The 21,747-nt window shown below is 45.8% G+C and overlaps 1 protein-coding gene across 12 annotated transcripts in view; it reads left to right on the top strand.

Moving 5' to 3' along the window:
• FHOD3 (formin homology 2 domain containing 3) overlaps positions 1 to 21,747 on the top strand; it is a 411,734-nt gene that overhangs the window by 286,239 nt on the left and 103,748 nt on the right. For 4 of the 12 annotated variants that reach the window (XM_064481499.1, XM_064481497.1, XM_064481496.1 and 1 more), the window contains exons 11-14: positions 7,280 to 7,372; positions 10,099 to 10,458; positions 10,870 to 10,944; positions 15,997 to 16,110. The exons of 2 other annotated variants lie outside the window; for them this stretch is intronic. In XM_064481499.1, coding sequence (XP_064337569.1) covers positions 7,280 to 7,372; positions 10,099 to 10,458; positions 10,870 to 10,944; positions 15,997 to 16,110 — 642 coding nt within the window. The remainder of the gene's footprint in view (positions 1 to 7,279; positions 7,373 to 10,098; positions 10,459 to 10,869; positions 10,945 to 15,996; positions 16,111 to 21,747) is intronic. 6 more of the 12 variants (XM_064481504.1, XM_064481503.1, XM_064481502.1 and 3 more) reach the window with 3 other exon arrangements.

Below are 21,747 nucleotides of genomic sequence, written 5' to 3'. Positions count from 1 at the left end.
ACAGAGATGAAGTGTCTTTGGGTTTGTTAGAACGTGGCTGGGACCCGGGTCCACATCTGTAATCGCTCACGTCCATGAGTGCGTGAGCAAACCACCAAATCTCTAGGAGAGAAACCCCGCTGCTGAGCACGTTACATCACCGTAACCTTAGAGCGACAGACTTCTTAGTCAGTCCTGACATTCTGTGAACTTTGAGATAATGACTACCGTCCTGAGTTTGTTGAGGCAAGAAAAGCAGCTAAAGGAGAACACATGCCTTGTTTCTTTCATTCCTTGTTCCTTTCATTCCTTGTTCCCTCAGCCTGTAATTGGGGATGCAGTGGTAAGCATGACCCTCATGAAGCTTCCAGCCGCCTAAGACAAGGTGCACGTAAATATTGTAGCAAGTAAAGGTGTGTAGCTTTGGAAGACGGCTTTGAAGGGAGCGGGCGGGGCTGTGTGTAGGCAGCAAGGGTGTAAGGACATGCCCTTGAGGAGAATGTGCGTTGTCCGAGGACATGTGCAGGGGCTGGCATTACGGCATCACTTAGAACAGCAAACTGGGGTGGACCAGGTAAGGGAAACAAGCATAGCCATAGATGGGATGCAGCTCGCGGCAAAAGAGATGCATCATACCAGAAGTACCAGCATCCCAGCCACCCCGGTGGCTGTGTAAAAGGACGTAGAGTAAAACATGTTAAAAATACTACCCACCGAAGTTATAGCCATGGCTACCTCTGGTCAAGGGGACTTAATTTTTTGAAGTAATATTATACTTTTTCAAAGGGAATATGCATTCTTGTAATTAAATATTAATTTTTAAATGATTTCTTTTAATTTAAACAGAGGAGAGTGGGATAGGGATGTGGCGGTGGTGGTGGTGGGGGGGGGTCCAAAAAGCCTCCTCGGCATTTAGGCTGAATCCTGAAGGGTGAGAAGGGCTCCCTGGGCCGAGGGAAGGCCACGTTCAAGGGCAGAGGGAGGAAAGGGCTTGGTGTACCAAGGTGACAGGATTATCGAGAGACAAGGTTATGGAGTGTGGAGGGGACAGAGGTGGCGCGGTGGTGAGATGAGGTCGCGTGGTAAGCGGGTCAAGTCAGGCAGGGCTGTGGAAACCAGAGGCTGCAGAGTCAGGGTGCTGTTGGGTGTCCCGGGCTCAGCGTGCACATCTCAGGAGGTGCCAGTCTGCCTGGTGGGGACCGGACGGGAGGCGACGGAGGATGGAGACAGGGACAGTGGGCGGTAGAACCACAGAAACGTTAGTAGCCTGGCCTGGGGCAGTGGTCCTGTGCCTTGTAGACACATGCTCAGTTCACACCCCGAAAGAGCTGGATACAGTTTCTGACAATAGGACTTGAGCATTCCCCTCTTCAGATAACTTGTCACAAGGGTGAGGATGTCTAGGCTGGAGATTACTGTTGGCCACGGAGAGACGTGGAGAGTCTGAGGCACACATTGTAGAGTCAGTAGACCTCCCTGTGGATCTCCCAGGATGACCCTCCTGAACCAAGCTGAGCCCAAAGCTGAGACACGGTGGAAACTGGATGAGTGTACGTGACAACGTGTGTCCAGTGCCTTTGGTGACGGTCTTCATAGATAATTCTGGCCCTTTGCTGCTCTTCTCCTGTAATTCGTATCCTGTTAGTTCCTTCTCATACAATTCATTCTTCTTTGGCATCTCCACCAGCAGACGGTTGATGGAGTAGGAAGTAAATGCTACCCAGAGAAGTCCATGGGGTGGCTTGGTAATTTGGGGGCATGAATTGAGGGGGTTGAAGATAGAAAATGAGGTTGTTGGGAAGAACCGTGGCTAACATGTAAGATCTGGAGTTTATCTCTAGGTGTCAATTACCCGTATTTCATTACCGTATTGTGAGTTGATTGTGGCGTATTGAAGTCCAAAGCATGTGAAAAGGCAGTTAGAGTTCTGGAATCAAACTGAGTCATGAGTTAGAAAGCTGTTCCTGTTCACAGACTCTGAAACAGGGCTGGCTTCCTCGTGGTAGTTACGAATTTGTTATCTGCCTCTAAAAGACTCACAGATCATGTGTCTTTCATTTCTGACTAGGAGTCCTTCACTCTTTAGTGTCCTTCCCTTCCTGTTTGTGAAAGCATAAGACAGAATGAGCGTGAGAAGTGCCATTATTTGAACCATTTAAAAGCAAGCTTGACTAGACAGCACACGTTAGACTAATAATTGTACAACTTCTGGAAATGAGAGAACTTGTCGATGTCCATACAGTTTCGTTTCTTCAGCTATCAGAGACCACCAGAGATGGAGGCTCCTGTTCTGCTGTTTATTTTATGAGTGAGGTAGGAGAGCCCCTGGGTCTCAGGATGGAGCCAAGCCAGACACAAGCCGGGGCTGTTTTCACCTCTGGACGCCGTCATCTTGAAATCTGTGCCTGGTGGCCCTGCTGCTTCCAGAAGCTCACAGAGAATTCCCGTCTGCCTTCATCCTGGTTTCTCTTCTGCTGTCTCAGACCTCTAAGAGCCATTTAAGGCAATATAATAGTATCTCCGGCTTGGGGGGAAAAATAAGTCCTTTCAAAATGAAAAATCAAAGTACCACACAAAAGAAAGCAGTGAGACACCTCGTAGTCCGTAGTTATGTTTATGCTGTGCAGACTGGAATTCCGTCATATGAAACAGCTCTGTGGTTTTCAGCAGAAATAACGTGCCAGATCCATTAGTATTTCATTCTAAAACAAAATAGCAAGATAATGGCTTGTGCGTTAAGGTTCTGGCCAGTTGTCCAGTTCTCAGGTCTATTCGGTATCCGTGGCCTGTATTTATGCTCCTTCTAAACTCTGAGTGTTACAAGGACAATAAACACTTCCCCGTCTAACTTTGGGTTCTCACCATGGAAACATCAGAGCAACAGCTGGGCTCTCTCTTTTCATTCTCTTGGTTGGCAAAAATCTTGAGGGAATATATATTTTTTTTAATTTGGTAGATAACAAAACTCTTTCTGAATGAAATCACTGCTTCAGTTGATCAGATGTATGTCTTAACCGATTATGATCACTAATTGAAAAATTTCAGATCTCGTCTTGGGCCCTTGGTAACTTTAGAAACAGCCTTAGAGTGAACAGAAAGTGTGAGTCACTGTGAAGCCAAGTTCAGACTCTGGTTGGAGTATTCGCTGACACAGGGATGTAGGTAGAGCCCAAAGGGGCCCTTTTTCTGTCGTCAATTTAACACAGTGTTTCTATAAAATATTTTTTTCGTTTAATTATACTATGTCATGTGCAGTTTACATGCCTGCCTCTTATCTAAACCTCAATACAGAAGTTTCTAACTACTTGCCACAAACCAGTCACACCTGTGTCAAGATTCTGATTCTCCTCAGGGCAACTGGGCAGGTCCAGGGTGACTGGGGTGCTGGGCAGGTCTCCTGGAGCCACACACAGCCTTGTCCGATGCTCTAGTGGGCTGTGCAGATGGTATCATCTTGTCTGTTCCATGTTCAAGGAGGACTGAGAAGCACACTTCAGGGAAGTGTTGCTTAGAAGGAACGTGCAGTGATGGTGGAGCAAGGAAACGAAGTCAGATCCTGCTTCAAGTTCATGGTGTTCCCTGGCCTGGTAGAGAGGACTCTGGCCTGGACATGAGGAGACCGGAGTTCTTATTGACAGGTTGTGTGATCTTGGCCTCTCTGGACCTCCTCTTTCTTATCTGCAGCATGGGGAGATCTCTCAGGTCATCTCCCAGTTCTTGCCAATCCGTTCAGTGACCATCCATAGTAAGTGTCTCCATGCTGATCACCATGAGAGGTCCACAGGCCTGAAGAGCTGCAACAGGTGGCAGGGACTTACTGGATGTCCCTGGGGGCTGGGGCCACCAGAGACACAGAGCAGCAGGAGTAGCTCCAGGCAGGGAGAATGGCTCCTGCTTGGACCCCCATGCTGAAATGCTCTCGGTGTTGGGTGGATAACTCAAAAGACTGATTAAGACTTGGGTGGGCAGGTTGATGAGGGGAGAGTGGCAGATGAATTTGGAGAGACGATAAGGGGTTAGAGTGTTAGCTGTGCAAACTGGACTTAATCCTAAGGTTAGTGTACATGTGTCAGAGCAGGAGAGTGTCATGGGCAAAATGCCATCTTGTCCTCTGGTCAGTTCCTGCTTGGCCTTCTTAGCTTTGCCCCAACAGCACTGTGGACTTCCTGGTGCAATTAGATTAATGTCTCCCCCCATCCCCACGGACTTATAAACGCCAAAGACAAGAACCTCTATTAACCACTCTACCCCAGCATCTTGCATGTAATAGATGCTCAATAAATAATTCCTGGATACATAGGGAGAGAACTCTTGCCCCATAGTTACACTCCTTTGCTTTTAAAAAATTTTTGTATTGTTACTTATTAGGGGAAATCTCTGAAGCTTCTGCTCAATTTTATTATGAACCTAAAACCGCTCTAAAAAATCTATTTTAAGGAGTCTAATTGCTCAGAAGTCGATTCATTATAATCCTTGGTTCATGATACATTGGCATCATGGGTCTATGTGTGGCCCTCTCCTAATTTGTTTATTTTTATTTAAAATTTACTTACTGATATAAAAAACATCAGTGAGACTGTGGTCTAGCTAAAAGCTTGGAGCATTACCCTTAACTTAATTAATTTAAAAATTCCCATGAAAGTGCAAAGGAACAAGGACTTACACTTTGCAATGTCAAGATGTATCATAAACCTGTAGTAATTAAGACAGCAAGTATTCGTGCAAAGGTAGAAAAATTGACTAATGGTGAGAAAAAATTCCAGAGGCCCACATGTGTCTACCTGACTTATGATAAAAGATGATTCTGACATGACTGACTCTTTACTAAATGGTTCTGGGATGACTGCATATCCAGAGGGGGGGATGTATCTGATCCCTATTTTTATGATACAGAAATTATGGGTGGACTGCACATCTAAATGTGAAAAGTTATACAATAAAGCTTTTAGAGGGACACGTACCTGTAAGACCTTGGTGTTAAAAAAAAAAAAACAGAACAGAGGAAAAAAAGACACTAACTGTCAAAGAAAAAAGATAAACAGAATCCCATTAAGATTAAGAACTTAGTTTTATTACAAGACACTGTGGAGCAAATGCAAAGGCAATGCACGGAGAGAGAAAAGATATTTGCAACCCTTAAATATGACAAAGTACTTGTATTCAAATTATATAAAGAACTTTTATAAATCAAAAAGAAAAAGCCTGGATTTTTTTCAAAAAGGCAAAGTACTTAGACACTTCAAAAAGAGGATATCTAAATAGACATTTAAAGTATGAAAATATGCCCAATTTCATTAGCCACGAAGGAAAACATACTAAAACCTCAACGAGCCATCACCACACCCAGATTAGATGGCAAAATAAAACAGATAAAAATGCCAGATCTTGGCAAGGATGTGGAACAAACAGAATGCTCATATACTATCTATGGGAATAAAAGTCATTCAGTCATTTTGAAAAACTCACAGTTTCTAATAAAGATGAACTCAAGCATCTTATGACCCCCAAATCTCATCCTTAGATGTACAGCGCACAGTACTTTATACATAAGTTCACTAAAAAAGCATACACTGCAATGTCCATCATAACAGCCCTATTCAGAATAACCCCAAACTGAAAAGTACCTGACTTATCAGCAGGAGTAGAATGGATAACTAAATTATAGTGTGTTCATATAAAATACTTACAGCAACAGGAAGAATGATCTTCAAGGACACAGAACAGTATAGATGAATGTCACAGGTGTAATGTTGAACAAAACAAGCTACACACAGTATGATTCCTTTTAGATGGAGAAGAAAATCAGGCGAAGCTCACCTGTGTTATTTGAAGGAGGGAAGGGAAGCATTTGGAAGGGCGCATTCAAGGAATGCTGGTTATATATGGACGTATCTATTTTGTGAAACCTCAGTGATCTGTGTACTTTCCTCTATGTATTTTATATTTCAGTCAAAAGAAAAACTACAGCTGAGGGACAGTGGGCAAAAGACTTAGAGATGTTGGCAAAATGATGCCTGTGGTGAGAAATGGTCAGTTCATAATGACTGAAGGCAAGATGGAGCTGGTGGACATTTAGAAAATTGAGGAGGACGCTGTGAGGTTGCAGAAGATTGTGGAAGGAGCGGAAAGAGAGATTTGGAGGAAGGGGGGCTTGTGATCGGGGGGAGAAGTTTGGATGTAAGCTTTACAAGGTGGGCCAGTGCTGTGTGATGGTGAGGTCCAGCGTGTGAGGGGCTGACGTGAAAAAAAAGGTGAAGGTTATCGGAGTTCGGGAGTTTGAATCCCTTTGGCAAGGGATGGAGACGCCCACACGGCCTTGGGTGGGCGTTCCATGTAGACAGTGACATGTCACATGTTGGCAGGACTTCGAGGCCAAAGGAGGGTGATGATTCAGCTGTAAGACTCTGTACTTGTTCAGCTGCAAGGGCAAAACCCAAGCCAAACTACCTTATGCAAAAATGAGACTTTATCATCTTCCATTAGTAAAAGCCCGGGGTGGAGCTTCAAAAGCGTTAGATCCAAGTGTTAAAATTGTCATGGGCACAATTCTCTTCCCCTCCCGCTCTCCCCCACCAGCTCTACTTTTCTGGGTGGGTGTCACTCACAGGCAGCCTCCTCCACTAGAAGCTGAAGGCAGCTCCAGACCTAGGGTGTCCCTGTACCTTCTCATCACTGAAGGCGCCAGGAGAATTCCCAGGGGTGACGGATTGACTCTACCTGGACCACGTGTCAACCCTTGAAGTGAGGGTGGATTCACCCCCACCGAAACACACTGACCAAGAATGAGGGAGTGGCATGCAAAAAAAAAACCCCTCTGTCCACCATGGAGGTTTGGTGCCAGGTCAGCCTGGGCCTCTCTGGTTTCTAACCAAGTTGGGTGCAGCAAAAACAGGAGGACTCTGCCTGCTGCCGGAGCTGGGCATCACCCAGAATACCCACTGCGTGATTCTGTGTACAGGAGGAAAACCACCCGGAGGCCTGCCCAAGGCCAGAAGCTTCTCTGAATCATGCGTGGTGGGGGCATAGGGCAAGCGGGCAGGGTGGTGGTGGCGGTGCAGAGGGCAGTAGCATCCAGCCACCTTACAAAGAGATTTGGTGTGTGCTGGGTTATTGCATCTCCAGCCCACATTTAAATGTCCCCATCTCAGAACTGTCTTCTCTCTCCTAGCAGATCAAGTGCCAGCTTTCCATTTCGGCCAGCCCAAGCTGCTCTGCTTCATCTTCTTGTTTGTCTGTAATGCTCATCTCGCTTTCCCATCTTGTTTCTGTGTGCATTTCTCTTTTCCTGGCCTGGCCTCAGGGTGGAGGAGGAGGAGGAAGAGGAGCAGCCAATCACGGAGCCCAATTCAGAGGAAGAGAGAGAGGACGATGCCCTGTGTCAGGGCGAGGACAGGTACCGAGGACTGGGCCCTCCCAGGATCCCACCTGGCTCCTTCCTAATGAATCACAGCAGCCCTCCTTCCTCCCTTCCTCACTAGCTCCCACTGGCAAACCTTTACCCTGTACACAGAGCCACAGAGTGACTAGTTTTGTAGAAATAACAGCACATTTTCCCTAGAGAACCGTAGTTTTCACTCATGCACTGCGTTCCTAATCCTGCTTTAGGGAAGATGCACTTAACTGCTTTTCTCCCCACTGTCCCCTCCCTCATTCAGTGCTTTGGCTCCATCAGATTGACAGTGACTCGAAAGACTTTCATCTCTGCTTGGAAGATGTTAACCCTTTCTGCACCTAAAGGAGGAAGACTTCCGCATGTCCCCGTCTTCCTACTAATTTGACCAGTGTAGTATTATCTAAAATGTGGGGGTGACTGCTAGAGTAAGGATGTATTTTGATTTTTATCCAAATGGACAGGAAACGCTTTTCACCCCAAACAGCATAGAAAAAATCCCAGCATTTATTTTCAGGCCCAGAATAACGAACATAGCTCTATAGCCCTTTGGGGGAATTTTCACTCGCCTCTCCAAAGTGTATTTTTTCTGTCTTCAGGCAGTGTTCACAGACACAGGCACCTTGCAAATATTTGTAAATTTTGTAGGTATTTCCCTCAATAATGTCTGTATGAAAAACACAGGTTGATCGTGGGTCATTTCACTTTCTGATACTCAAAGAACAATTCTGAAATGGAGTGCTTTCCTTCACTTGATTGATTACATTGCAAATGGACATTTTTGCTGTTAAATTGTCTTCAGATAAGCAAAATTGGATGAATTAGGGTAAAATCTTTCTCTTACCAACTTCAAAGTTAATGTCATTCTTTGCTGCTGTGGCCTCATTCTCCGGGCCACCAGCACAAAGAGATTCTCAAATGGGCTCATTTGACGTGCTGAGATGCCCACTGTTCCGGGGTCATGGAATCTTCTCTGAACTGCTTCCCCACTTCGGAAATGTCCAGAAAGAAGCCAGCAGGGTGTGGGGAGAGGAAAGGAATGACCTGGGGATGGAGTAAGGCACATACTCTAGGATGAGAAGGAGAAAGATCGGCCGGCATTAACCAGGGCCGCCACCCATGCCGAGCGCCGTGCTTGGGGGTAGTAACTTTAGTTAGGGATGCTCTGGGAAGAGGGGACGTCCAGTTGGCAGTCCCACCTTAGGTCAAAAATTAGCCGCAGAAAATTATGTGGACCTTCAATAAGTAGATTGTTACGGCTCCACACGTGCTTAAATGTGCACGGTGTGTCCTACACACACAAACCCTTCACCCTCAGTGATTCACACAGTTCAGCAGCCCCTGCGGACCAGATGGAAGAATCTGGCTGGAATGGACAGCCTCTAAAGGCATTTCTGATGGACACCGTGCTGTCTTTACAGGGGCTTGTGATTTACACAGGATATGGTGGTTTGTCCTACCCCTTGCCGTGTCTTTGATTACATGCCTGATGCTGGAGGGCGTCCTTGGTCAGAGAATACAGTCAGACATTTCAGTTTTAGGAAGTAAAGGTGTGCAGGTGAAACACCAGGGCTCAGTCTTGGCAATACCGGAGGTGTTTATTAATGTTGATTACGATGTTATTTGTTCCCAGCTGTGGAAGTGGTGGGAAAGATTCCTCATACTTCTGTGTGGTTGGTGTCTTCCACTGTCCCCCCTTCCTGTTAACAGCTGCTTTGTGTGTGCCTTCCACGTGTGCCCATCATGTGTGCCCACCATGTGTGCCCGCCGTGTGTGTGTACCACCTGGACCGGGTGCCCTGAGCATGGCAGCGTGGTCTCTTCCCAGCCTCCCATCGAGCCAGGGACACCTGTGTGTTCCTGCCTCTTTATACAGACGGAGCTCTGAATTCGAGGGAGGAAACCAAACGGCTCGCATCCCAGTCCCAAACAGGCATGACTGGGAGTCAAGCTCCCTGGGAAAGGGACTATGGTTTTGAAAAATGCTGAGTTTAACGTAGATTTGCCAGTTATAAAGGTGGGCATCAGAATATCTAAATCCAGTCCCCTGAAGATGGAAGCTCTTCACCGCTGTGGATGTGGCCGAATTATGCCTTCCTGCGGGAGGGGAGATGTCTGGGGCTTAGTGGTAGCGGAGGCCCGGGGGAAAGTGCGAAATGGCATGACGCCCTTCGCTTTGTTGGGCCCCCATTGCCAGCTCTTTGCACACCTGCTGGCGTCTCCTCTCCTCCCTTATCCACACTTGCCTTGGAGAAAGGATCCTAAAGCAGTGACTCTAAGTGTAGGGTGTGGGATACCTCTTCCTCAAGGTTGGGCCTTTTAGGAGGAGGGCAGATCGTCTGATCCAGACAAAGAAATGAAAGTCAAATGGTGGAAATTCCGGTGCCAAAACCACCAGTGGAGAGAAAATTGGGGGTTGAGGGGCGGGTGCAGAAGAGCCTTTGGGGTTCCATTGAATCCCCTCACAGAGGCCCCTATATGCCCAGAGGCCAGGATGGTCTTACCTCTCAGATTAGTGAACCAAGGCACCAGGATTATTGGAAAAACTGGGGCTTCTGGCGATGGGCTGTCTCGCCACAGGTCAAGAAACAGCTGGATTCTGAAGAGGCCCTAACTGTAGTGAGTTTTAATATGTCTTTTTCTCTTTCCTAACCTTTGTTCCCTCTCTCCCAAACCTCTTTTCTTCCCCTTCCTTCCCCTCTCCTGCTCTCCTCCCTGCTGGCCCAACAGCGAGGCCAGTCCTGCCTCCGAGCAAATCCCCACCGGAAAGGATGCTGCCCCCGGGAGCCCAGGCCTCCCCGCTGCCGCCGGTGCCGGCCCGCAGGGGAAGCAGCCTGCGGCGAGCCCTGCGCCGCCGGGGGTCGCCTTGCCCTCGCGCAGCGGGTCCTCGGGGCCCGCGCTGCGGCCGCCCCCCGCCCCCGCCTTGGCCTCCCGGGCCTCCGGCTCGGCACCGGGCCCCCAGAAGGCATCGCCGACCATAGAGAAGCTGCCCTATGTGCCCCACAGCCCCTTCCACCTCTTCTCCTATGACTTTGAGGATTCGCCCTTGTCCGCCAAGGAGAAGGAAGCCGAGTGCCAGCAGGAAAGCAGGTAGAGCCGCCCACGTGGAGGCCTGTGTTAGGCTCGCCCAGGGAGGGCGGCGCCGCGTTAACCGCATCGTCTGGCTTGTCTGTCTTCTGCTGTGTTTGTGTGGATTCTGGTCAGAGCAGAGCAGTTGTGGTGTAAACTAACTACTAACTGACCACTAACTAGTTACCAGGACTTAAGTAAGTTGCAGAAGAAAATTCCGTCGGTTTGAATTACGGAGCTCTTTTGTTATAAAACAATTACTGAAAGTGGATTTTTGCACGTAACGGTTTATAAAAATATGCATGGTCTGTCAGAATCGATACATCTCACACCCATCATTCTGGCACGGGGTCTCTGTGGACCTGCGGGACGTGGCGAGGGGCTTTGCTATCTTCCACGCAGCTCTGAGTGGAGTTTTCCTTCCTTTAACAGTGGCTCTGACTCTGTCCATCTGAGCGCGTATTCCGCCTCTGATCCTTACAACTTCCGGTCTTTCTCTTCTAATAGGTGGGTGTCTTTCTGTTTCCTTTTCCGTTTCTATAGCTTTCTGCTTTTATTCTAACGTATATGCATTTTTCCTTCAGTCATTGCTCTAGCGTCCCGTGAGACGGCAAACAATTGCAATTTGAGCTCACTTTACAGACGTTAATAAGATCACGTGATTTGGGGGGAGGGAATAGCTCAGTGGTATAGCGCATGCTTAGCATGCACGAGGTTTAATCCTGGGTTTAATCCCCAGTACCTCCATTAAACAAACAAACAAACAAACAAACAAACAAACAAACAAACCCAATTACTTCTCCCACCCCCCCTGAAAATAAATTAAAACCACAAGGATAAAATACTGGGTTTAAAAAAAAAAAGCCTTAAAAAAAGATAACATGATTTAAGAATGGACACCTCAATGATTCTTATGCAAACTGGAGGTGGGACAGAGGGAGGGAGGTGTGCAAATCAAAACTGCGCAGGGAATTTTAGCAGGTGCTTGTCAGCTTGCCTGTGTGCCTGCCCTTCACTGTTGCCTGGATCAGGGACTCTGTACAGACTAGGGAATGGGGAACACAGGATGTGAATATTTTAAACAATCAATTGTCCAAAATCAATAATTGATACTACTGATGGCCACCCTTATGCTCAGTAAGAATAATAATCACTAATATTTATTGAGCATCTCTTAAGAGCCAGGCCTTGTACTTTCCATGAAATTAGCACTTTAAGGTATCACTTAACCCTTAAGAATTGATTGTATTACCAGCCCTTAATTTCAGGGAGGCAACTAAGGCAAAGAGAAGGTAGGTGAATGGGGAGTGGTGTCCACCCCAGGCTGCTGTCCCAGAGTCTGGTGCTAATGTGTACGTACTTCCACTGTGGCCTCTCTTGTAGGCAACCTGTCACTTTCTTTCCTGTGTGGTTTCATCTACATAGTAACCCCTCCCACTCGGCCCTGACCCTGGCTGCCCCCAGCCAGGGGTTCTTCGGTCTAGTCCTTGTCAGTAAGATGCTTTTGCCTGAGTCTGTGTTTGGAGGACCCTCAGCCTGGGCCCAGACAAGAAGTTATTTGAATGAAAGTTGGGGGCATCTAGTCCCGAAGGGCAGCTCTTTCACGTGACAAAAGCAGCCAATCAGTACAGGTGTCATCTCTCCCATCTAGTAAGCAGAAGACCTAGGACTGGGGCTCATCAAGCAACTTTTGTTGCTTTCCTGCAACCTAAAAGAACGTTGAAACTTCTCTCAGTTTTAAGTAGCCTGTCTAAAGTTTTTTTTAATCAGGAGTCTAAATAGTTGCACAGGATGTAATTTGTTTATTATATATGTGCTTTAAATTTGCCTTTTTTGCGGGGGGGGGGGACTAGATTTACTTATTTCTTTGTTTTTTTTTTTTTTTTTTTTGATGGAGATACTTGGAATTGAACCCAGGACCTTTTGCATGCTAAGCATGTGCTCTACCACTTAAGCTATACCCTTCCCCTGCTTTAAATTTACTTTTGTCAAAACCTTGGGGCTTTGGATTTAACTGATTGAATGATGGAAAATTCCCACTATGCCCAAGTGGCAAAGCCAATCAGTCCTCAGTCAAATGAAACTTAATTTCTGTCACAAAAAAATCTGATTTCATGTTTCTGTTCAAATAAGCTAATATGTGTCCCCAAGATACTAAGATACCTGTCTCACTCCTGGGGGCTGATTCCCAGGTAGGCTAGCAGGCAGGCAGGCAGGTAGATCAGCCCCGCTCTGAGTTTGTCCCTGGATGGATAAGCGCCACCTCCTCCTTCCTCACTGTTTCATAAGGAATTCCCCTGGAGCGATGCTTTCCCATATTATTGCTTTGCCTGGCACCCTGCAGGTTTACAGCTCAAAGCAGTGCCCCACGCTGATTCAGCCTGGGTGAGAATGTTCCTCTTTTTTCCTAAAAGTGGGAGGCAGTTGTGGACAGGGTGGTTGGGGAAGGAGAACCCGGAGGCCCTCGGAGCAGCCACGGGCAGATCCATGTTAAGAAAGAGCAGCCATGGAACTCGAGGGTCTGAAAATTCTTTTCCTCTTATTTCCAGGATGGCGTTGTGTACCCTCAGGAGTACATGACCCCCAGTTGGACACCTCCAAACTCCAAGTTCTTTGCCAGTCTTTTCTAGGTTTAAATTTTTGAGGTTATTGTGATCTTTCACATAATTTTTATGAGCGCATCCAGTGTAGCTCTTCTGTCCTCCAGGTACAGTATCTACATGCAAGTTAGGAGCCGCACATTTGACTGGAAGAAAAATACCTTGGCAACCGCATCTTCCACAGCAGGGTGGTGGTAGCCCGTGATGATTTTCCTGGTGATGGTCTTACAGCCTCTGACAGGGCTTTCCTGGGACCCAGGTCCCTCCCACTTGGTCTCCAGGCTTCATTACCCCTTATATTCCTGGGGGATGGGAGCAGTGGAAACATGGAAATTGCCAAAATGAATAAACACATAAATTGAAGAAAGCAGCCACGTGCTTGTGAATGAGGATTGGCTTCGATTTAACTGAGAAAAGTTTGCAATTTCAAAACCATTTGGCAGGAATTTGAATACAGTATCAATATTATTTGTACCTCCTAATTTTCTGACGTTCACTCACCGTGGTTTCCACAGGTCTGTCTGGCCACAGACTTGACTGCGCAGTGGTTGACTGCAATTGAATGGGTTATGATACAGACCAACCAGTTAGTCATTAAAAAGAATTTTTTAAAAACACAGACAAAAAGCGCTACGTGAATCGAGCGAATTGTGTGATCCAGCTAGTTTGGCTGAAATTGAGAAGCAAAGTTGGATAGAACACGAGGTCATCGGATTAATTGCTCAACCATCAGAAAAACCAAAGGAGGAGAAATCACGCTATGTGTTTTATTTCCATAACGTCACTGAACCATAATTTTAGTAAAGTAATCCTGTTAAAGCATTCTCTGGGATGTCCACTTTTGGTCGGAAAGGGGACTGTTTTAGATGGTCGCTCCGTGTCCAGGCAGCTGGGAGGCGCAGGACTGAAGCTGGGGCTCAGGTCCCAGGGGCAGCCTCCCTCCCTCCAGCCCAGCGCCCGCTGCCTGCTTCTCCCCCTCTTCTTTGCTCCTGAGCCGCTTCTCCCTCCTCTGTGTCTTCCTCTCTTTTGTATGTTCTCCCTCTTTGCTTTTCTGTATTCTCTGTGGCCTGCAGTTTGGGGGCCCTCTCTTTTAATTTTTTTATTGAGGTGTAATTGACATAACGTTATATTGCTTTCAGGTGTATGACATAAGGGTTCAATATTTGTATCATCGGGGACCCCCTTGAAAAATCAAGCCAGCACCGACTTGGAGACACAGTTAACCTGTTAGACAAATAGAGTGCTGGATTTTTTAAGGCAAGAGAAAATGAATTCCCAGAAGCCAAATCCCATGGAGGTGGTGTGTTAACAGGGGAGAGTGATGGGGTAACACTGTGAGGCCTGAGTCCCCATCTGCCTGCTAGGGTGCCTGGTGCGAGCACTGGCTGACACATAATACCAAATAAATAAGAGCAGCAGCCAACACACCAGACTTAGCAACACAACGTAGATTTGGGGTAATATAAGTGTGTTATTTCCCATTATAATAATGTGATTGATTAAGGAAAACTGAAATATCACTTCTGTATCCCACTTTTTAACGTAGATGACCTTTTTTTTTTTATACTTTTTTCTACACATAGTTTTTAACCTTTAAGAATATTTTTTATAATTGTGATCACACTCGGTGTATAACATTGTATCCTGATGTTACAGGCAGTATGTGTGTATACATACACAAATATTATAAGTATTTGCGATGTTACAACCTGGCAACCTTTTTAATGATTGCATCCCAGTCCATTGATGATATGATATGTCATACTTTCTTACTTTCTGGTTGGGTGGTTTCCAGTTTTTTTTTTTTTTTTGCCATGATCTCAAGGTTTCAGTGAGTAACTTTCTGCATGACAATTTTGGAATAGAAATAACCATAAGGTCATGTTAACTTCCCCAACATAGACTTGCTCGGTCAAAGGATATCCACATTTTGAGGTCAAATTGCTTCCCAAAATGGTTAGTACTGATTTCTGTTGGTTGGAGTTTGGACCAGATTCACTGTGTGCAGGAATCTGTGTGAGTTTGTATCATGGTGACCCTGGGGCCCCACACACCCCAATACAGTGTCCTCACCAGTTAAGAAGAAGCAGTCGTACCTGCCTTGTCGCTGAGTAGGCTGTGAGGAAAAGCTCTCTGGATCTCATTATTTGTAGTTTATCAGGAATGTCTGCTTCACACAAGGCTTTCAAATAATAATTTGCTGTCTGGGAATGCAATTGAATGGTGCTATCTAAATACAAGTAGGTAGCTGAAAAACTGCTGTTCTGAAAAACAGAAAGAAAGCTAGAATTTTGCAAATCCTGAAACTTGTCAGAGATGACTGGGAAGTGATAAAAGCTCATTTAAACCTAGTGGCTATAATTTCGGTTCTGAAGAAATTTACTGGATGAAAACTTTGGACACATGCACCTCTAAGAAGTGGGCCAGTCTAGAAGGTCTGGGGAAAGTTTCTCCTTAATTGCTGAGCATGTGATGAGATAATGTTTAACGGATGAATTGACTTGGAAACACCTAAAGCATTTTTAATGAGATGTTTCTTTGGCCAATCATCTGTTATTTTCTACAGACCTTTGAGGGAATTAAAGCTAATTGTGTCCCCATGAGAGACAAGAAAATCTTCATGATTTGATTGAAAATAATTTGGATTCTTAATTTATGTTAGCAACTTGTTCTGATGTACATGTAAAAAAGAAAGGAAATATGAGGGTTTTCTTTAAACCCTTTGTCAGCATCCCGCTGTCTGACAGTTTTGGACTCTGGGAAGCTCTCTAATGGGAAATAATCAAAACAAAAAAGTTAGTAAGTTTCTTTAAGCTCGGGTCATCACGAACATTTGCTAGCATTTCCAGACCTGTTCTTCTTGCAAATGAAGACAGTTTGCAGAGTGTTATTCATTTATTGACTTGTAATCATTTCTCTGCTCCTTCCTGCCCCCAACTTAAACCTCTGCCCTCTTTAGATACAGCAACTTTGGCAACAACTCTCATCACTCCTCAAGGCCCTCGTCTGGATCCAGTGTGCCCACCACCCCCACGTCATCTCTGTCACCGCAGCATGAGGCCAGGCTGGAAAGGTGGGTTTTATAAGCAGCGTGGTGATGGCTTCCCTGTCCTTAAGTGAAGGGAATCAGTTTGCTTAAGAGTGCCTACAAGAAAAGTATAAAAAAAAAGGTACCAATTTGTTCTGGAATATTTAAGTGGGAATGTTTTGATTCACCCCTTAAAAACTGTTCTAGATTTTGTGTAAACCCTGCAATTTGTCTTATACACATTAGTTTTCATCTGTGAATGGTTCATTCTATGTAAATCAGGAGGTGGTGGGCCCATTAAGGTGTCGTGTAATTAATCAAGGATCTGCTGGAAGAGAAATGAATTGTAATGGGTCTGTGGAAGGAATTTAACTTGGCAAGAGTATTAATTAGACCACCAGAAATCAACTGATTATTACTCCCAGGCACGAGTGATTGCACAAGGATGTGTTTACAAGGGGAAAAAGTAAGACCTGTAATTTTAGAACAATTAGAAACAGTTACCCTTATATGGCCAGAGTGCTGAGTTAGAGGAGACTGGCTCGGCTTCCAATTCACTCACTGGGAAGTTATTTAATCCCTGAGGGTAAAGGCTGATTATGCCAACCTTTACCTTAGAGGGTGGTTTTGACGAGCAGATGGAAACAGTACACAGGAGAGCGTGGTGTAAGCCCCACCGTGTGGGTCCACTGGGAAGTGACAGTGTGTGATGATGAGATGTAACTTCTAGCAGCTAGTGATTGACTATAAATTGATCTCTTCAAATAAATTTCCCGTCCCCTTTATTCTTTCTTCTCCTTCTGGGACCCTTATTACAAGTAGATCGACACGCTTTATGTTACCCCAGAGGTCCCTTATATTGTTTTCATTGGCTTTTCTGTCTTGTTCTGATTGAGTGATTTCCATTATCCTGTCTTCTAAATCACTTATTCATTCTTCTGCATTATTTAGTCTGCTATGGACTGCCTTTAGCTTGGCTTTTATCTCAGCAATTGAGTTTCCTGATTTTAATTGGCTCCTCTTTGTAATTTCTATTTCCTTTTTACAGTATTCTGCACGTTGAGCAAAAGTTGAGACATGAGCGACTCGCAGATGTCATTTGCCTTAAATCCTGAATTTAAAACAAATTAGATCTGTATTCCACATTCTAATCGTCTCCTATGTATTCTGAAGCATGTTTTGCTGAGTGCTGCCAGTGATTGGAGGTTTGGCTGGGACTCAGAGACCCAGGTAGAAGGGTTGTCCAGGGTTTGCCTGGCCACACATCACCTTTAATTTCTAAGATGGGGCATAAACCCCATGGTGTCAGACTCCCAGATTCTACAGTCCCGTGTGGTTATGGGCTGGGTGTATTTGGGCTCAGTTCAGTCTTGGTAAGAAAGTAACAAGTTGATAACCCTGAAGACACTCTCTGTCCTTTGCCCTGGAGCACCGCTTCTTGGGATCAGCTGAGATTGTTCTCCCAGAGAGGTCACCTTTAAAAGAGGACCCTTGTTGTATGGGATGTGAGATTTGGGGCTAAAGAGAGGAATATTATCGTCTGACTGGTACTGCATCACACATCTTGAACCTACTAGGCTGCCAGCTTCTCGGGAGCAGGGAGCTAGGCTCCATTCATTGCTGTGTCCCCCATGGTACCGGGGGCTGGGCTGTGGCACAGTTGTGGTTGAAGGATCTGGGTGAATTATCCACTTATTGGTTGGCGAACAGTTTGTCAGTCCCTGAATTTGAGAAGTTACAAGGACAGGATGTCTGCAGGTTTCCCAGGCCCTGGCCTTTGGGGGAAGTTGTTCCCGGGCCCTGACAGGGAAGCCCCAGCCTCAGACGACTTCCTGAGCCCTGGAAACCCAGGTGTAGTTTGAGCTGGAAGTTCCAAGAGGGCAGGTTCCCCCAAAGGACTCCTGTCCGTGTCTCCTTTCCCGCTGAGTCTGGCTGAGTGTTTCCTGGGGGTGGTTGAGGGATTAAACGAGGGAAGGGGGGCTGGACCCCAGAGAGCCTTGAGTGCCCTGGGGGGAGACTAGTCTTCATCCTGAGACCCTGGGGATGTAAGGTTTTGAAGCAGCTGGTGATGCACTCTGACTGGTCAACAGTGCAGAAGGAGCCAGTAGGACGAGGCTACAGGGACAAGGGCCACCAGAAGCATTGAGTCCCAGAGAGGGAACCATGCCCAAGAAGGGCAGGGGCCTTGGGGCTTGAGAGGAGCAGTGGGTTTGGGGAGATTAGCTGCCACCTGGAGGGTGGCAGCAGGGGAAGCAAAGTGAGGCTTCAGGCTTACGGGAGCCTAGGGATGTTAGAAACGAGGAAGTGGGAGAGAAGATACTGGAAGAAAAGCAAATTGAGGACGGAGATGTCCATCTTGGGACATGCAAGGCATGAGGAGTCTGTCTGACACCCAGGAGATGCTTGGGGAGCTGGGGAGGTGAGGACTCAGTGGTCCTCGGCTGGAAGAAGGCACTGGGTCGAAATCCCTCAGAGGGAGCCTGCGCGCTGAGACCCCGTCACTGGGGACCAGCATGGTTAGGAGCCTCTCCTGTCCTAAGCTGCCTGTTCTCTCGTCTCTGCATTTCTGCCAGGGGAAATTCATTACCTTGGCCATCCACTGTATCCATAGCAAGGACAGCTTCAAAGAGTTTCTTATTTCCTTTACATTTGCATGTTTTTTCCCCCCAGCTCTCACCATCTGCAGCTTTGAAGAACCATGTAAAGCATCACTTGCAACATCAGATGTGCATTTTCATTAAGACCAGGGAGCCGCTCGGTCTGGCTGCACCGCTGCATCTTACTGTCACCTTGGTAGCTTACATTTTGTGACTGTAAAAAGAGAAAAGTAAGAGGGGCCCTCCACTCCCAGTCATGTTTGGACACCACCCCCCAAACATGTCAGTTGTATTTATGATAATGTATACTTTTTATACAGTGTAAGTTTTTCTTTTTCCTATTCAGCAATTCTTTGGATGTCTCCCATAATCTATTTTTACCTTTACAAATATTTTCTGCCTTACTAAGAGACATGATTGCTGTTACTGAGGTATGTAGTTCAGTATGACTTGTAAGATTTATGGTTGAGATGTTCTGTATGCCCGTAACTATTGAAGCCCAAAAGACCAGCTCTTAGGAGAAACATGGAACTATTAGGAACAATTGCATTTCTGCAGTGAGAACACACATCTTGTGTCTGAACACCCCTGACTGATAAACTGCCCCACGGGGCCCCATGCAGTACTGGGGGAGCTCTAGAAGTCCATTGCTTTGATTTGGAAACAGGACTCACTTCTCTGAAGTCCTAGGAAGATCAGGCCAACTGAAACACCCCGTCAGGCAGGCCAGCCCACTGTGGAACTGCACCTGGGCATCATTGTGAGCTTGGGATTTTCCATGTTTCTCCCAAGCATGTGAGCGTGTTGGATGTTAATAAAAACTTGGAATCATAAATTGACCTAGGAAGGAAGAACTGAAAAAGCAATATACAAATTAAGTCAAGACAGGGGTATTAAAACGAATCCATCTCCACATCTCCTATTACAGCTTCGTTTATAGGCTCCTTTAGAAACTGAGAGTGTAGCATTAATTTTCACGAAATTGCAACTTGAGTTGTGCCAAAACAAAACAGAATAAGAAAACCAGAACTATTGGCAAAGGCCCTCGGGGATACAAGATGCAACTGTTTAATGAAAGCAGACTTTAAAAATACTTCAATTTTTAAAAATGTGCTTTTGGAGTTGAAACATTCTAAATATTTTCCTTTGGGGTAGGGTGGGTGTAGCTCAGTGTTCGAGTGCGTGCTTAGCTTGCACGAGGTCCTGGGTTCAATCCCCAGTACCTCCACTAAAAATAAATAAATAAAAATAAATATTTTCTTTTTCAAAGAAAACAAAGTTACAAGAATAGTTGAACCTTTCATGTTCAAGTATTCCAATGAAACCAGTGAACAAGCAAACAGCAGTCGCAGCCTAGTAACTTTGCAGCCTCGGGTGGCTGGGAAAGGCCAAGCTTGTTCTCTGTCCATCCCTGCGGCGACATCCCCATCTGGTGGGCCTCTCCGGAAGTGGCGGCTGGAGGCTGGTTTGGTGTTGTGACCGCAGTTACCGAGGGAATAGGAGGGGACATTAAGTCCAGTGTCTGGGGCTGAAGGTGCCTAGACGATCAGTCTTTGTGCTGGGGCTGGAGCGGGCTCTGGGAGTGAGCCCGCCCACGCTTTGAGAGGCGCATGGGCCGGGGAAGACGCTCAGGGCTCAGTGGGAACACCTTGGAGGACCCGCCGGCCCAGGCTTTGAGAGGCCAGGGAGGACTTCCCTGTGGACCTGTCAGAGTGTGCCGTAAGCACTGATTCTGCCCTTTCCCCCTTATGGCAGTGCCACTGTCTGCTGTGAATGACCATCCCCTGCCTGCTTCACAGACTAAAGCCAAGAGTCCTTAGAAGAGTTCGGGCATTGTCCGCCTTGTATAGTCATCCCAGCAGTTTCTCTGACTTCCTGGGAGACTCTGAGCCCAGATATTAGTAGTGATACCTCCTTTGGGAATAATAAGGGATGAATAAAGGATGCAATTTTTAGTTGTACCGTATGACTGTTTATATGAGCTTTGCATGTACACAGTGTAACATTTAAAAGGTGTGAGGGATGTGCAAAGTGAAGCTTCCTTCTGCCCAGTTACGCTCCCCAGAAGCAACCTCCTAGCAACTTCCTATGTGTACTTCCAGAGATAGTTTATGTTTATATCAGCATAGATGTGTTTAATATATCATTTTAATTCTTTTTTTAATTAAAAAAAATTTTTTAGTTGAAGTATAGTCAGTTTACAACGTTGTGTCAGTTTCTGGTGTACAGCATAATGCTTCAGTCATACGTATACATACACATAATCGGTTTCGTATTTTTTTCATTATAAGTTATTACAATAGTTCCCTGTGCTATAGAGTAGGACCTTGTTGTTTATCTAGTTTATGTATAGTAGTTAGTATCTGCAAATCTCGAACTCCCAGTTTAGTCCTTCCCAATATGTCTGTACACAAACAGTGACACAGTGCACAAATTATTTTGCATCCTGCTCTTCCACCTAAAAATATATCTTGGTTCTCTTTCCGCAGCAGTTCTTGTAACTGTTGAGTTCTTTTTAATATTTTTTTCTCCGAGTACTGCCTTCACCTCTCCAGTCCCGTAATGCTGGGCCCTAATCTTTTGCTGTTAGAAATGATACTACAGTGTAATTCTTGTCCGTGTGTCATTTTGCACGTGTGATTAGCTCCAGGAGAAAATCCTAGAAGTAGATTGAGCAAGTCAAGTGTTTGTATACAATTTTAAACTTTGACTGATTTTTGCCCAGTTGCTCTTTGCGAAGGTTGTCCCGGTTTTGGGTGTCGGCCACGGCGCATGCGAGAGCCTGTTTCCCCACGCCTCTGCCAAAGAGGTGCCGTTCAGCTCCCCAACCGTCGCTCACCTGGTGGTGAAGAGTTGAAAGTCATTAAAATTTAAATTCGCATTTCTTCTTTTGAATGTGATTGAGCATGATTTCATATGTCCGGACACCTTTAATATTTCCTTTGCTGTGAATTTTCAGTTCATGATCATTGAGTTCTTTTTCTTATTCAGGTGTACAGATTCTTTATAACCTGCAAGAGAAGTGGCAATTATTCTCTGCAGTCATTGGTCCTTTTACAACGTTTATGGTGTTCTTACCATGCAG

The sequence above is a fragment of the Camelus dromedarius genome, chromosome 32 (genome assembly GCF_036321535.1).
Source record: "Camelus dromedarius isolate mCamDro1 chromosome 32, mCamDro1.pat, whole genome shotgun sequence".
Lineage (NCBI taxonomy): Eukaryota > Metazoa > Chordata > Mammalia > Artiodactyla > Camelidae > Camelus > Camelus dromedarius.
This window is presented reverse-complemented; position numbering and strand designations above follow the sequence as displayed.